This window comes from Aethalodelphis obliquidens, unplaced genomic scaffold, assembly GCF_003676395.1.
Source record: "Aethalodelphis obliquidens isolate GAN/ISIS:26980383/991018 unplaced genomic scaffold, ASM367639v1 scaffold42, whole genome shotgun sequence".
NCBI lineage: Eukaryota > Metazoa > Chordata > Mammalia > Artiodactyla > Delphinidae > Aethalodelphis > Aethalodelphis obliquidens.
This window is the reverse complement of record NW_020837986.1, coordinates 12,420,386-12,434,448: the sequence shown is the minus strand read 5'-3', so window position 1 is coordinate 12,434,448 and position 14,063 is coordinate 12,420,386. Positions and strand designations below refer to the sequence as shown.

General features: G+C 54.1%; 1 protein-coding gene across 1 annotated transcript in view; it reads left to right on the top strand.

Annotated features, from left to right (window-relative positions):
* EFCAB8 (EF-hand calcium binding domain 8) overlaps window positions 1-13,347 on the top strand; it is a 44,284-nt gene extending 30,937 nt beyond the window's left edge. The window contains 10 exon segments of the mRNA XM_027078051.1: window positions 822-895; window positions 2,904-3,034; window positions 5,932-5,944; window positions 6,213-6,446; window positions 7,833-7,970; window positions 9,358-9,471; window positions 10,624-10,703; window positions 10,705-10,849; window positions 11,615-11,685; window positions 12,510-13,347. Of these exon segments, the coding sequence (XP_026933852.1) occupies window positions 822-895; window positions 2,904-3,034; window positions 5,932-5,944; window positions 6,213-6,446; window positions 7,833-7,970; window positions 9,358-9,471; window positions 10,624-10,703; window positions 10,705-10,849; window positions 11,615-11,685; window positions 12,510-12,795 (1,286 nt within the window). The 3' untranslated portion in view covers window positions 12,796-13,347.
* Window positions 13,348-14,063: the final 716 nt, after the last annotated feature.

Genomic DNA, 14,063 nt, shown 5'->3' with positions numbered 1-14,063 from the left:
CTCTGTGCCACCCTGGGAATTGGCACAGGAGTTGGTGGTCTTTGAGCTGAGTGGTGGACAGGAAATTGGAGGGGAGGCAGATGAGGCTAGAGTGTTGGATGGGAGTCCTTCCATGCCACATGCTGACTGAAGGCTGGGGACAAACAGGAAGGGGGGCCCAGCAGCATGCTGACTTGGGAGGGGCTGGACAGACCAGCTCTGTATGACCTAGATCCAGTTGCTTAACCTCTCTGTGCCTCAGTTCCCTTATTCAAATGGGGTAAGCACAGTCAGTTCATGGATTTGTTAGAAGGTGGAAGGAGAGAGAAGTGGGAGGGCAGGGCTGTGCTTGCTGCGCAGACACGCTCACTTTACGACGCATGTGTGCAACTTCTCCTTCTTGGAACTTGCATTTGCCAGACAAGGGGGGGCGTGTATTCAGTAGTTTGAAGCATGATGGCAAACTCCCAAATGATTATTTTCAGAATGAATAAGAGCCCAGGATCTCAGTTCATTCTCCACTCCAGCAGAGTCAGAGCTCCCTAATGGAGACTCAACCAGCTGGGGAGAGTGAGGAGCCCCGAAATCTGGTTCCAGCTCTGCTAGGAGCTGGCAGGGGGACTCTGGGCAGCAGTGTTTATTGGCCCCGGTCTGTTTTCTGGGTGCCGACTTCACCCCACTGAACTTACCAGGACACAGGGAGGCTTGAGTGAACGTTTGGATGGGAAAGCCTTTTGGGGTGCATGGGAGTTGCAAACCAACTCAAGGGTTCTTCTGAGGTCTTGCTTATTCTACAAACAAGGAGAGCTGGTGACGTGGGCCTTGATTTTCTCCCCTATCAGATCACTGGACCGATGTTTCCACACGGAAGCTCTTAAATGAGAAGTCCCCTATGTATAGAAGTTACCGGCTGAGGGTAAGTGGGATCTTTCCTTGGCTGTAACCATGGTAATTAGCTGTACACAGGTAAAAAAACAAAAATGCAGCAGGTGGATCTGCCCTTCAGTCTCTGCCCTTGGGGCTTGGTCTCTGGGGATGGGGTGGAGGCAGCTGCTGGATCCCGTCCGCTCTTTGTGCAGAAGCCAAACCATCCCAGGTGTGACTGGTCTCTCTCACCGCCTTCATTGCTCAGGCACCAGCCCTCCTGGGTGGCTGCAGCGGCTTCTCGCCGTTTCCCCACGTCCTTTCTCTATGCAGTGCTTTCTCCATTCAGCAGCCTCAGGAATCCTGAGCTAGAAATACAGTCATGTCACTCCTCTGCTCAAAATCCCCCAGTAGCTCTCTTGTCTTGCACAGAATCTCAAGTGCTCCCCACGACCATCAGGACACGAGCGGACCTGGCCCCTGGCTTGTTCCCAGTCTCGCTTTCTACCTTTCTCCTCCTTTCTCTAACACAGAGACGCCAGCAACCTGGCTGTTCTCTGAACACGAAGCCCTTTCCCACCTCAGGGCCTTGACACACGCCGTTCCTTCAGGCTGCTGTGCTCTCCCCCCACATACTGTACGCCCCCCTCTACTTCCCTTGGGTCCCCAACCAGCCAGCCTGGAACAGCCCTGCTCCATCAGCCTCTGCCTTCACCCCTTCACCTGCAGTGCTTATAGGATTCTGACACCCATTACAGCGTGTGTTTTTTTCCCACATCTCCACGCGATTCTCTGACACGAGCTGGGTGTCCTACAATTCAACTCAATTCTGACACTGTCTACCCCAAGATAGCGTCAGATCCCGCAGTTTAAGGGTCCCACAAGACTGCCCTCCCCTTCAGATGCCAGTCCCAAGTTCAGGTTGTTACCTGTGCTTCTGACCCACTGGCATTAATCAGAGGTTTCCACGACCCCCTCCTTGGGTTCGATTAATTTGCTAGAACAGCTCAGAACTCAGAGAAACGTTTTACTTTACTAGATCACTGGTTTATTAGAAAAGAATATAACTTAGGAACAGTCAGATGGAAGAGATGAGGATGGCAAGGTATGTGGAAGGGGCACGGAGCTTCCATGCCCTGTCCGGGTCTCCACTCTCCCTGCACCTCCACATATTGTCCAGCCCAGAAGCTCTCAGAACCCCACCTTTTGGGTTGTTATGGAGGCTTCATTACACAGGCATGATTGATTATGTCATTGGCCATTGGTGATCAAATCATCCTCCAGCCTTCACCACAACAGACACTTGGTGAAACAACTCATGCAAAACCCAGCTCACCTCGCCTCCATTCTTGTCTTGGAGAGGAAAATCTCCAGATTGGGAGGCCAAGCACTGGGCCAGAACACAGAACCTGTCCAGCCAGGCCATGCACTTGACCTGTGGGTCCCAGACTTTATTTTTTTTTTCGCTATACCACGCGGCTTGCGGGATCTTAGTTCCCTGACCAGGGATCGAACCCGGGCCCTGGCAGTGGGAGCGCGGAGTCTTAACCACTGGACCGCCAGGGAAGTCCCAGTCTCGGGGAAGTCCCAATCTCGCCCAACTTGTACCAGATAACATCCTCGCTCACTGCAAACCACTTCCCGACAAACACGGACAGCGGTGGGGCCGGGAAGCGCAGGCTCACCCATGGTGGGCGCCCCGTGGATGACAGCGACTGTGGACTAGGCGGACTTGGATCCATCCTCCCTCCCCCTTGGCATGGGGCCACAGACAGTGGTATTAGGATGGGCCAGACCTTGCCTGTCCTCTAACTTATAAGCGAGAGTTCACCTAACAGCAGATTTCAGTGCTTGTAACCTGTTCCACTGATAAATGGTGGCCACACACCCCTGATCACATGACCTGGGCTAGGACTGTGGGGCTGGAGCACTTTGTCAGAGCTGTGATAACTAGAGGGGCATAGACTTGGGGATCTCTTGGCCCCTCCAGCCCATCTGGTGGCTGGGCCCGGATGACCGTCCTTGGGTTGGGTCTCCCACCACCACTGCTGTCTTCCCAGGCTCTCCACCCCAACTGGTGTCAACAGGTCAAGTTTATCCCCCAGCGGAACCTGGTGGCTTCCTGTTCAGCCATCGAGGAGTCCTCTCTGGTGCTGACCATATTGCCGCCCGAAGTCCCAGAGAGCCTCAAGTAAGGAGCACCTGTCTCCAGGCAGAGGTGGTGGGGCTGGGAGGGGGTGGGTGGTGACAGTGACTCCGGGACTCTGGCTTCACTTCAGCCGCAGGTGGCCATCCCTCCTGAGAGGGGACCTGCCTCCGGGACAGTGGCATCTCCTGTGGGCAGTAATACCGTGTCCTGTGGATCATGCTGGGTCCAAGGAAGCACTGTGTGTCCTGTGGGCCAACAGTGAGGTGTGGTGGTTAGAACATGGGCTCTGGAGTCTGTTTTTTTTTAAATTGAGGTTGTCAGTTTTGAAAATTGACATATAACATTATATTAAGCTTATATTAAGACGCATAACATAACGATTTGAAATTGTGAAATGATCACAAGTCTAGTTAACATCTATCACCACACACAGTTGTGCATTTTTTTCCCTGTGATAAGAACTTTTATGGAATCTGGTTTTAATCATTCTGGCATTGCCACCAGCAGCAAAAATATGAGGCCTCTGTTATCCACCAATTTATACACAAAACTCAGCACAGAAGCTAGCACATGGTGTAAGGATACAGTCAGAAAAATGTTTTCTGAATGAAGGAATGAATGTGAGTTGCTTCACCTCTGTGAGCCTCAGTTTTCTTGTCTGTAAAAGGGGGTGATAATAGCCCTTCACTTACCTCAGGGCTTACATGAGTGAGTGTTGTACATAGCGTGTGTTCACTAGTTGGCCACATTAATTCTTTGGAGATGGTTCTAATCTATTTCCTTCATTCTAGATTCCTCTACCCCAGGGGGCATCTTTTCATCTTCTGTCTTTTTTATTTTTTAAAATCAGCTGTTGGGAATTCCCTGGTGGTTCAGTGGTTAGGACTCTGCACTTTCACTGCTGGGCTCGAGGGTTCAATCCCTGGTCAGGGAACTAAGACCACGCATGATGAGCAGTGCGGCCAAAAAAAAAAAAAAAAATACTCAACTGTTAGTCACACAGGTATATGTACATATGTAAAAAATTCAAGCACTAAAAATAAAGCCGGAATCCTGTGGGCTTTTCTCCCCGTTCCCTTATCCAATCCCCAAGTCCTGGAACTAACTGCAGGTTGGAGGAGGGGTGTGTATGCCTGTGGCAGTGGGGAATCTTCTGTCTTGGTTTTTGTGGTTTGAGTGGGGCGGTGTGGTGGGATTTTGCTTGGAGCTGGTTTGCCGAGGTCCATCTCTCTGCTTTGGTGGGAGTATTACCTCATGTCTGTGATATGTCTTTCAGCTTCTTGTTTTATTGGGTCTCAAGGGCAGGAGGCTATGACAGGCTCCTTGGTCTGCCTGCCACCTTCCCACTCCAGCCACACGGGGCCCCCTTGTGGCTCACACATGTTCCTGCCCCCAAGCCTTTGCATTGCTCCTCTCTGCCTGTTTTTTTGTTTGTTTTTGTTTTTTAAACATTTTTATTATGAAAGATTTTTAAACACACAAAAGTAGAGAAATAGTATAATGCTTTAATATCACTAGTACTAGTCCAAGTTAATCTTTACCCAAGTGTCTCAAAAATATCTTTTTATGATTATTTGAAATCAGATATAGACAAGGTTCTAGGATGGTTCTGAGCTGAGGAATGGTGTGCTCTGGCGTGTGGGAGCATCCTTCTGGCTGCTCTATTGCAAGTGGAATGTACGTATGTGGGCAGGAGGGGAGATGGGGACACCAGTGAGGATGCCATTGTAATAATCCAGACTACATGTGATGGTGGTCTGGAGTCTGCCTGGCGTGGAGACGGAGAGATTTGAGATATATTTTAGGGGTGGGTTGCAGAATATAGTTATACACATGAGCACACACCCCGTTCCTTCTTGTCTGTATGAAGTACACACACTGGCCAGCAGGTGGCACCATTGACTGCTGGCTGGTCTCTTGTTCTGGTGATGTTCTCTTGGGGCGTAGCCTCTGCAGGTGGGGCCTGGCACTGCCAACCCAAATTCTGCCTCTGGAGTGGCCTTGTAGACTTCTTCCCTTCGTCCCCTCTGACCTTCCAGTCCCTTCTCTGCACAGCAGCCATCTGTGCAGAGACCTGGTCTCCTCCAGCCAGCCGTCATGTCAAAGCCACCTGCTTATTTCCCTGCAGGACTTGCCATGATGTGTACATGTCCGTCTCCCTGTCCCTGTGTTCCTTTACTTGCACAGGCTGTTTTCCTCTAGAAGAAAAGCTCCAGTGAAGGCAAGGGCATCCTGTCTGCACCTCTGGTCATCCTGGAAGGGCATAGGAGCCAGGAAATCTTTGTTGAATAAATGGGTGAATCAGGCTGAAATGATTTCTAGTAACGTTTTGTGACTGTTCTTCCAGAACATTTCTCTGCACACATAAGCATGGAGGGAGACTTATCTGGTTTGACAATACAGGTATTTGGTATGCTCTTCTTGAAGTTTTCTAATGTCCTTTTTTCTTTTGGCCACACGGCGCGTCATTCAGGATCTTAGTTCCCTGACCAGGGTTTTTTGGTGAAGTTTTGACTTTTAGAGGAATCCTTCTGGCTGTGGAGTGGGGAGCTCAGGGGAGTGGGAGCAAGGGGGGAGGTCAAGAGGCCCTCCTGGGAGGCTGATGCAGAAACGAGGGGGCCCTGGGCTGTGGTGGGATGTGAACAAAGAGGATTTGGGGCCCAGGTGAATAATGAGAGCGCAGGAGAGGGAGCCTCTAGGGTGATAACCAAGCTTAGTTCCCTGGGGAGTAGCAGAGGTGCAGTTCAGGGGCGAGTTCAGTGGAGAGCATGCTGCGTTAGAGGCCTTGGAGTTGAGTTTTGAAGGGAGAGTTTGAGTGGAAAGAGCTGGCGGGGCAGGATGTGTGGATGTGAGGGAATAGCACACGCAAGGCACAGAGCTCCCAGGGCTCTGGGGCCTGTGAGGGCTGTTGGGCCTGACCTTTCCCCTGATCTTCCCAGAAGCCCTGCCTGGGTCCCCTGGCCCTCCTGAGCACCCCGACGGCCTCCTGGCTCCCCATCGCCCATCCCCCGGGCCTCCAGCCCTGCCACACCGTTTCCTGTCCTGGAGCTCTGGTTCCTGAGCCTACTGCCTCTCCCTGCCACGCCCACCCTGGGTCTGAACACTGACCCCCCCCCACCTTGCCAGCCATGGGACCTTGGGCAAGCTCCTTTATTTCCTTCTGTGTCCTCATCACGGCACAGGGCTCATGACAGTCTTCAGGGTTGTGTGAGGGGTCCAGCCTGGCTGGAGTCCGAGGCCTGGACCCAGGACAAGGTCCCAGCGCAGGCCCCCAGTGGCTGATACCCGGTTTTCAACTTCAGTGACTGGTGGCCATGACCCCCTCATCTGCCTGTGGAACCCCTTCTTCTCGAAGAAGCCTGTGTGGCTGATGAAGGGGCATGAGACCTCGGTGACACACATTCTCGTGAACAGCAAGCACAGCAGCATCCTCCTCAGCATCTCCAAGGACAAGGTGTCCTCAGGGAGCTCGGCCCTGACGCCCGCCACTAGCTCCTGTTCCCCAGCAGAGATGCTGGCCCAGGGAGAACGATCGAGCTCAGCCAGCCAGGGAGCTGGCTGCAGTTGGCAGGAGCCTGAGGCCCAGGGCAATGGTGTGACCTCCCTGTCCATGGTCCCACCCTGGCCTGAGGCCTAGAGGCAGGTACCCCAGGTGGCACCATGAAGGGGCCGTGGGTCTCTGACCACCCCCATAGGGTCCTGAGCCCAGCTCTGAGCAGCCCACCAGAGTTGGGCAGGGCCCTTCCCTTTATGGGGTCTCAGTCTCCTCATCCAGAGAATGGGTGTTGAGTGGTTTAGAGAAGAGCTGCTGGTGAAAGAGCAGAGGAATGTCTGGCGCATAGTAGGTGTACAACAGATGTGAGCCTTTCCCTCCCCACAGACCCGAACTTGCTCCTCTCGGCTCTCCCAGTGACCACGGCTTGGCTGCCCTGGCTACAGGGCCTGACTAGACCTTTTTCAAATGCCCGGGGTTCCCCTGATCAGGCCCGCTCCTCTGCTTCTCTGAGCTGTGGGTTTAGGGTCTCTCCCCACCTGCTGGGGGATGCAGGCCAATGGTTCCAGGTGCCCTCCTTCAGGGGACAAGTCTGTGTCTTCTAGGACTCAGTAGATCAGGAGCTGGCAGGGCCCTGGTTCACCAGGCCACGCTGCCCACACATCCCCACACTTGGTACTGTCTGGAATTCTCCTGGCAGCGCTGGGAGCTGGGCATCGGCACCTCTGATGAAGGCTCCGAGGCTGGAGGGGTCGGGGACAGAAGTAGACTTGCCCAAACCTTCATGGGCAGCGATGGGCAGAGCCACGGTGTGGACGGCAGTCTGTGGACTCCACGCCCATGCCGTGTCCAGCTTGCTGCTGGCGCCCCGAGTGAGGAGTGTCCTGGAGGGACTTCCACGGGGCCCCTCTGGGGACACTTCCTCAACCTGGGAGGAAGTCGAGGGGGACAGGTGAGCCTTTTGGGCAATGATGTTGGCAGCTCTTTCTGTGCCCTGCCTGGCTTTACTCGAGGGAGGCTGGGGTGGGAGCTAGTGAGGGTCTGCAGGGGCAAGTGCTGCCTGTGAGGTCTTCATCCTCAGCCAATGAGCAGCAGCTACTCGAGCAGGGTAGAGACCCTGGGGGAGGCTGGGCGGGGGGCGTGCCTCGGTTTCCTCATTTGAGCATAAGCACAGCGTCTGTCTTAGGGCTGTGATCCATGGCAGTCACTTAGCGTGGTGGGTGTGTCTTGGAAGTGCTTGCACTGGGTGCCCTGGCCCCGCTCCCAGGAGAACCCCAAGGCCTCAGGTGCCAGCTGCATCCCCGAGAACCCACTCTTGGCCTCTTTGCCTGTTTCTCACCCCCGCAGAATATTCGCGTGTGGGACATGCAGGACTACGAATGCCTCCAGTCCTTCTGCGGGAAGCATTTTGCCCTGGGACACTGCCCCATCACCAGCGCATACTTCCACAAGGATGACGACAGCCTCATCTGTAGCACCTACTCAGCGCTGCACGAGAGGGAGGTGGGACCGTGTCTGCACCCAGAGGGGAGGGGCTGCAGCTGTGTTCTGCAGTCCCATGGGACACCGAGGGGTGGTCACATCCCGTCCGTCCTGAGACTGCTTCGTGCCATGAGGACAAAGCTGCTAGACTCTGTGGGCTGGTCCTCAAAGCTCTCGTCTCCTGGGATTTCCTGGGGGACTGTTGCTAGGCCCTCAGTGGTCACCCTCTATGCTGCTGTCCTCCTGACCCGTGCATCCTCCGGACTCTCCTCAAAGCCCACCTTGAGGCCCGGGCTGGCTTAGAAGACCCCGCCCGCCCCCACCGCTCCATGCTCCCTTGCCTCCCCTTGATCACGGCCCTTATAACTCTGTCCTGTCGTGGTTACATGCCTGTCCCTCCTGCCAAATTGTGAAGCCCAGGAGGGCAGGGCCCACCCCCGAGCAGCCCCTCTGAAGGAGAGAGCCTGGAGGGACCTGCTGTGAACACTGTCTATGAGCCATGACTTAGCTGGTGCCCATGTGAGGTCTGTCCTGACTCTGGAGGACAGGACAGCCTGGGAGAAGCACAAGGGGCTGACCGTCCAGGGTGACAGGGGGACCTGTGACAAGATGGGAGCTGAGGGGACTGCAAGGACAATCAGCAGCCAGTAGAGGGGGAGGTTCTATCTAGAAAGGGCGGTGAGGGTGTCATTTGTGGTTGGGAGGAAGGGGAAGCCCCACTGAGACCTCCTTCCCTCTGTTGGCCGGTGACACACACGCTGTCCTTGTGCCCTTGGCTGGCTCTCCCAGGTGGCAGGTTTTTCTTGAGAAGGGAGTTGGTGGGTTCCTTCGTCTCTGCTGAGTGTCAGACTGGCTGCCAGCATTTGTTGAATTAAATAGACCTTTGAAGTTCATTTCAAATCATCACACATTATCAGCCCTCTGCTCTTTGTCAGGAGCAGAGAATATATTAATTAGGCACTGTCCCATCCCTCAAGGAACTTATGGGGTAGTAGGAGAACACATAACTTTAGTAGAAAATGCTGTGTGTTATGATGGAGATGTGTGCTAGGTGCTTCATCGAGCACAGAGAAAGGATCCTTAGCCTAGCCTGAGGCAGAGGTAGTCAGGGAAGGCTTCCTGGATGAGGGGACACCAGATTGAGGCTTTATGCTTTTCAGAAGTTATAAAAGGGACCTTGGACTTGGATTTTGATCTTGTGGGAACACGAGGCTTTGGGAGCCCTGATCTCAGGAAGTGGGGGCCATGGAGTAGGGGTGAGCTATCAGCAAGCCTGTGTGTAGTTGAGGATATCTTGATGTCTCAGGTTACTGGAAGTTTCTCCCTGGGGCAAATCACTGAGGGCAGGCCCCTTCTGACTGCCCAACTGTCTGCCCCTCCTCACCTGTAGATTGGCATCCTAAAAGGGTACCTGGAGACGCAGGGGCCTGGGAGAGCAGAGGAGAAGACCACGACTTACAGCACGCCCCTGTGCGCCATCCTCTACAGCAAGGTTTTCAAGCAGGTAAGTGGTCAGCAGCTCGTCTCTGAGGCCAGCAGGGGGTGGGGTGGGACGGGACGCTCATAGCTTGGGTGGTGGTGCAGGACAGTGGGAGGTGGGCGAGCAGCAACCCTGCAGAGGGGTCACCCCGGGTAAGATAGGAGCTCCACCACGTGGTCAGCGGGTCACCAAACTCCTGTGAGCCTGTGCGCCCCTGGCTACCGCCCCAGGTCAGTTCTGGACAGGCAGCCTTCTTTATACAGTGTGAGATGGAACACAAGGTGTGAGCTGCTCTTCGAGGCTCCCTGGGTGGGTGTGGGTGCTGCTCCTGGGGGCCATTTCCAGGGAAGCCCTGGTTCAGCACTGTCCATCGTGGGAGGGGAGGGAGGCCCAGGCTGTGGACAGCCCCCTGGTCCTGAGTAGAGATCTCTGCATTGGGCAGGGCAACTGGGAACATGGAGTCTGAAGTGTGGGGATAGATAGGGCGCCTGGGCCCTCTGCGCACTGCCACTGGGACCCCTTTCCTGGCCCCACTGCGTCTGCTGCAGCATGGCCTTGGCTGCGCGAGGCCAGAGCTCACCTCTTTGGGTTTCCCTCTCATTCGGACCCCTGGCACCAGCACCCCTTATACCTTAGGGCTCTTCAGTGCCTTCCAGCAGTTTCAAAAAATTCCCCTTCCCCAGCTTTCTAGATGTTCTCATCAGGAAGGTTGGTCTGAAGTAGGCTCACCTGTTACTGTTTCATTGTAATAGTTGTCGCCTTAGGTGGAATGATGTACCTTTACTCAACATTTCCCTACTTAGGGGACAGTTAGTGTATTTCCTGTTGTTTTTTTCTATCCCCCGTGATTAATGACTTTGCAGTAAATTTTTTTTCTGAATTAGAGATTATTTTCTCTGGATAGATTCTGATAAATGCCATTTCTGAGTTGAAGGGGATTTCACCAGACTGGTTCCTTCTGAAAAAACTGTGCCTGTTTGCACCGCTGTGGGCCTCAGGGCCGAGGAAAGCCTGTTTTCAAGAGTGGCTTATCCCGCAGCAGGAGGGCCCAGAGCGCCTGTCTTCTCGGTACACAGAGTGGCAGCGGAGCTACCCGCAGTCACGCCAGCTGGAGGCTGCCCTTGGGAGCGGGGGCCCTCTCCTCTCCAGGAGCCCTGGCTGTGTGCACCCCCACAGGTGGTGAGCGGCTGCCTGAGCGGCGTGGTGAGCGTGTGGGAGGTCGTGACGGGCAAAAGGATGACAGAGTTCTCCGTGACGCGACCAGCACGTGGAACTGACCGCCACGCCCCTGGATGAGTGAGAGGCCTGCCTGCTCACGGGTCTGCGTGATGGCGCCACGAAGATGTGGAACTCCAGCGTTGGTGAGTGCCTGCTGACCTTCCCCAGCCCGGACCAGATGGAGGTCAGTCTGGTCCATCAGCTGGGGCCTGGGGGCCCCTCACAGCTCCTGTGACCCTGGGACATGCTATTGTCCGTGCCTCTCTGAAAGGTTGTGCACACAGACTGCCTGGCCTCGTGCCTGCCTGACCCTTTGTGTCCTTACGCAAAAAATGAAGACAGGTAACAGGGCCTGTCCTTCATAGGTGTTCTACAAATGTTAGCTACTCTTGCTCTTTTGGTGTGTTAGCACTTCTTACCCTACCTCTTAGAGCTTTGGATGGCATTGCTAGCAGTGGGGTCACATGATTCAGAGCCACCCGTACCCCTGTTTGGGAAATGACTGCCAGGGTTATAGGGATGGTCTGTGGGTGTGGCAAAGTGCAAAGCAGCAGTCCCACTTTGGGACTTGAGCCCGTTAGTAACCCCTGTGACACAGTCCTTTAACCAACCCAGAAGGAGCACTTGGCCGAGAAGCCGGGGATTTAGAGGACTGGCCCAGATCCTATCACTCAGTCGTTTGACCTTAGCCAAGTCACTTGTCTGTTTCCCTGCTATCCCCCTGTAAGAGGGACATGGATACCTACCCAATCTGCCCACTCCAAGTCCATCAAATGGATAATGGGATGTGAGAGCACTCTGAAAAAAATATGGTGGTATCACATCTAGGGAATTCTCATCATTATGGGGAGTTTTGATTTCTTGCTTGGTATAATTAGGAAGACATTTGGGGCCTGGAGCCATTTCCTCTGAGGTACCTTAGAGTTCTGTCTTCTTTCAACTTCAACAGATTAGTGGGATCGTCCGTATGAACAAAGTGTTCTACATGACCGGATGGAGTAAGAGAATCACTTATTTCACTTGAGTAGCCAGGGTGCACATGGGAGGTGAGGGCAGCTAACTGTTCTCTCCTGACTTCAGATGGGTTCCTCCATTCCTAGCTTTGCTGGTGGTTGGAACACCAAGCAGGAAATTAGTGCTGGGTGATGTCTGTTGCTTCACCCTCTCATCTGTCCATTTATTCATCACTCCATGCAGCCGATATGTTCTAGGCTTTGTACTAGGTGCTGGGGACGGGTATAAACAAGCATATGGAGTCTTCATCCTCCTGGAGCTCCCAGGGGGAGGCAGACACTAATCAAATAACTTCATTTGTGATAGTCTGTTGAGTGCTATGGAAAAAAGAAAAAGTACAGGTTTCTATGGGGAGGGGACAGAAATCTGATCTAGTCTCAGGGGCCATCAGAAAAGGGTCAGCTGAGGATGTTGGGTGGAGTGGGATCTGAAGAGTGAGCAGGAGGGGTCTCAGTGAAGCAGTGAGGGGCTAGGGACAGGAGGGACGTTCCAGGCAGAGGGAACAGCATGTGCAGGGTCACTTCCTCTTCAGAGGGCTTTTCTAGGCCCATGGTTTCCCCTTCTTTCAACCTGAATCCTTACTCAGGTGTCTGAATGGGGCACATCTGTAAGATTAGTGTATATAAAGCCCCTAGGACCGGACCTTTAGAGCAGGCACATAATAGGTGCTTAGTAAATGCAGTCGCAGGGCAGAGCTTCATCCCTGATCTACACCTCCTCTGGAGTGTCCTCCTCTGGGTCAGCGCTCCAAAGCCTAGAGGCCATGATGGTTTCCCAGGAGACCAGTAAGGCTGAGCTCTCAGCCCTTCTGCCTCTGGCCATGTGTGCAGGTTCCACAAGACCAAGCCAGCGCTCTTGTGCTACCACTGGCAGACCTTCCACACGGAGGATGTCCTGAGCATGGCCAGGTACCAGAACCAGTTCCTTGGAACCTCCTCCTACAATGGGGACATCCTCTTCTGGAACATCAGCATGTTCGGGCCCATCCTCCATTTCAACGCCTCTCAGAGCCCCTTGCCCTCGCTGCCCAAGAGGGTAAGGTCAACAGAAACAAGCTGTCCTCTTCCTTCTCTCTCAGCTGTGGGCCAGAACCACGTAGGGCTTGGGGGTGGGTAGGGGACACCCTGGGGAGTGGAGGGAATGGTGGTGGCTTGTTCTGGAGGAGGTTGGGAGCTAGGGACGTAGGTGGTAGTTTTTATAATTATCCTCATTTGACAGATGAGGAAACTGAGGCACAGAGAGGTTAAGCATCTCGCCTAAGGTCACACAGCCAAGAAGTAATAGATCCAAATCCAGGCAGTCTGACTCCAGAGCCTGGTGGTGCTAGTCCTGTTCTCCCGAGATTACTGTCCCCTTGCAGGTGGCTCACTTCTGACCCATCACTACTACAGCTTACTGCTCCGGTCTCACTGGGCTCTTGGTAGGACTTAGGAAGCCATACAGTCTCTGAATGACCATATCTTTGCAGATTAAAGCTGGAAGGGGCCTTCGGGGTCACCCCGTCCAGTAGTTTTCCAAACATGTTGTGGAGAGATGCTTGGAGGCTATTACAGCGGCTTCTCCAGAGCACTTCAGCTTTTTATCTATTTTACACTTTGGAGTTTCCTTTCAGATTAAAAAATACCTCAGAAATACTTGGAGGGCTTCCCTGGTGGCGCAGTGGTTGAGAGTCCGCCTGCCGATGCAGGGGACACGGGTTCGTGCCCCGGTCCGGGAGGATCCCACATGCCGCGGAACGGCTGGGCCCGTGAGCCATGGCCGCTGAGCCTGCGCGTCCGGAGCCTGTGCTCCGCAATGGGAGAGGCCACAACGGTGAGAGGCCCGCGTACCGCAAACAAACAAACAAACAAAACATTCTTGTTAATAACAAGGCTGGTTCTCATAAAAACTATGGAAATAATGCCAAGTTGCATATGAATGGCTCCCAGGTCCACTTGTTGCTGGGAGGGGGCAGGGAGTGGCAGGAGGTTGAGGTGACCCCTTGAAGCCACCCTGACCATGGAGACCATTAGAGACAGGCCCTGGGACTGGGTGCTGGAGGGTTCCCAGGGGCTGGTGAGGAGCCTGCCTGATGGCCAGAGGGATGGGTTCTGCTGCAGGACAAGGGCCTGTCCGGGGTGCTCTCCCAGGAGATAGTGTATTTCTGATTTATCCGCCCTCCTAATGTCCAGCTGAACCCTTGCCAGCCTCTCCACCTGCCTCCCCCTGCCTGTATGGAGTCCCTCCCTTGCAGGTTCCATCCCTGTGCCCTTTGCGGCTTGAGCAGCCGGCCCGCTTCTAGCACAGCGTCACCCCGTCCCCGAGTACTGGACCTCCTATCACCCGCCTGGGGCCAGAGGTTAACAGTGATCATTTACCTTGGTAATCATTTACCCATCATTTAC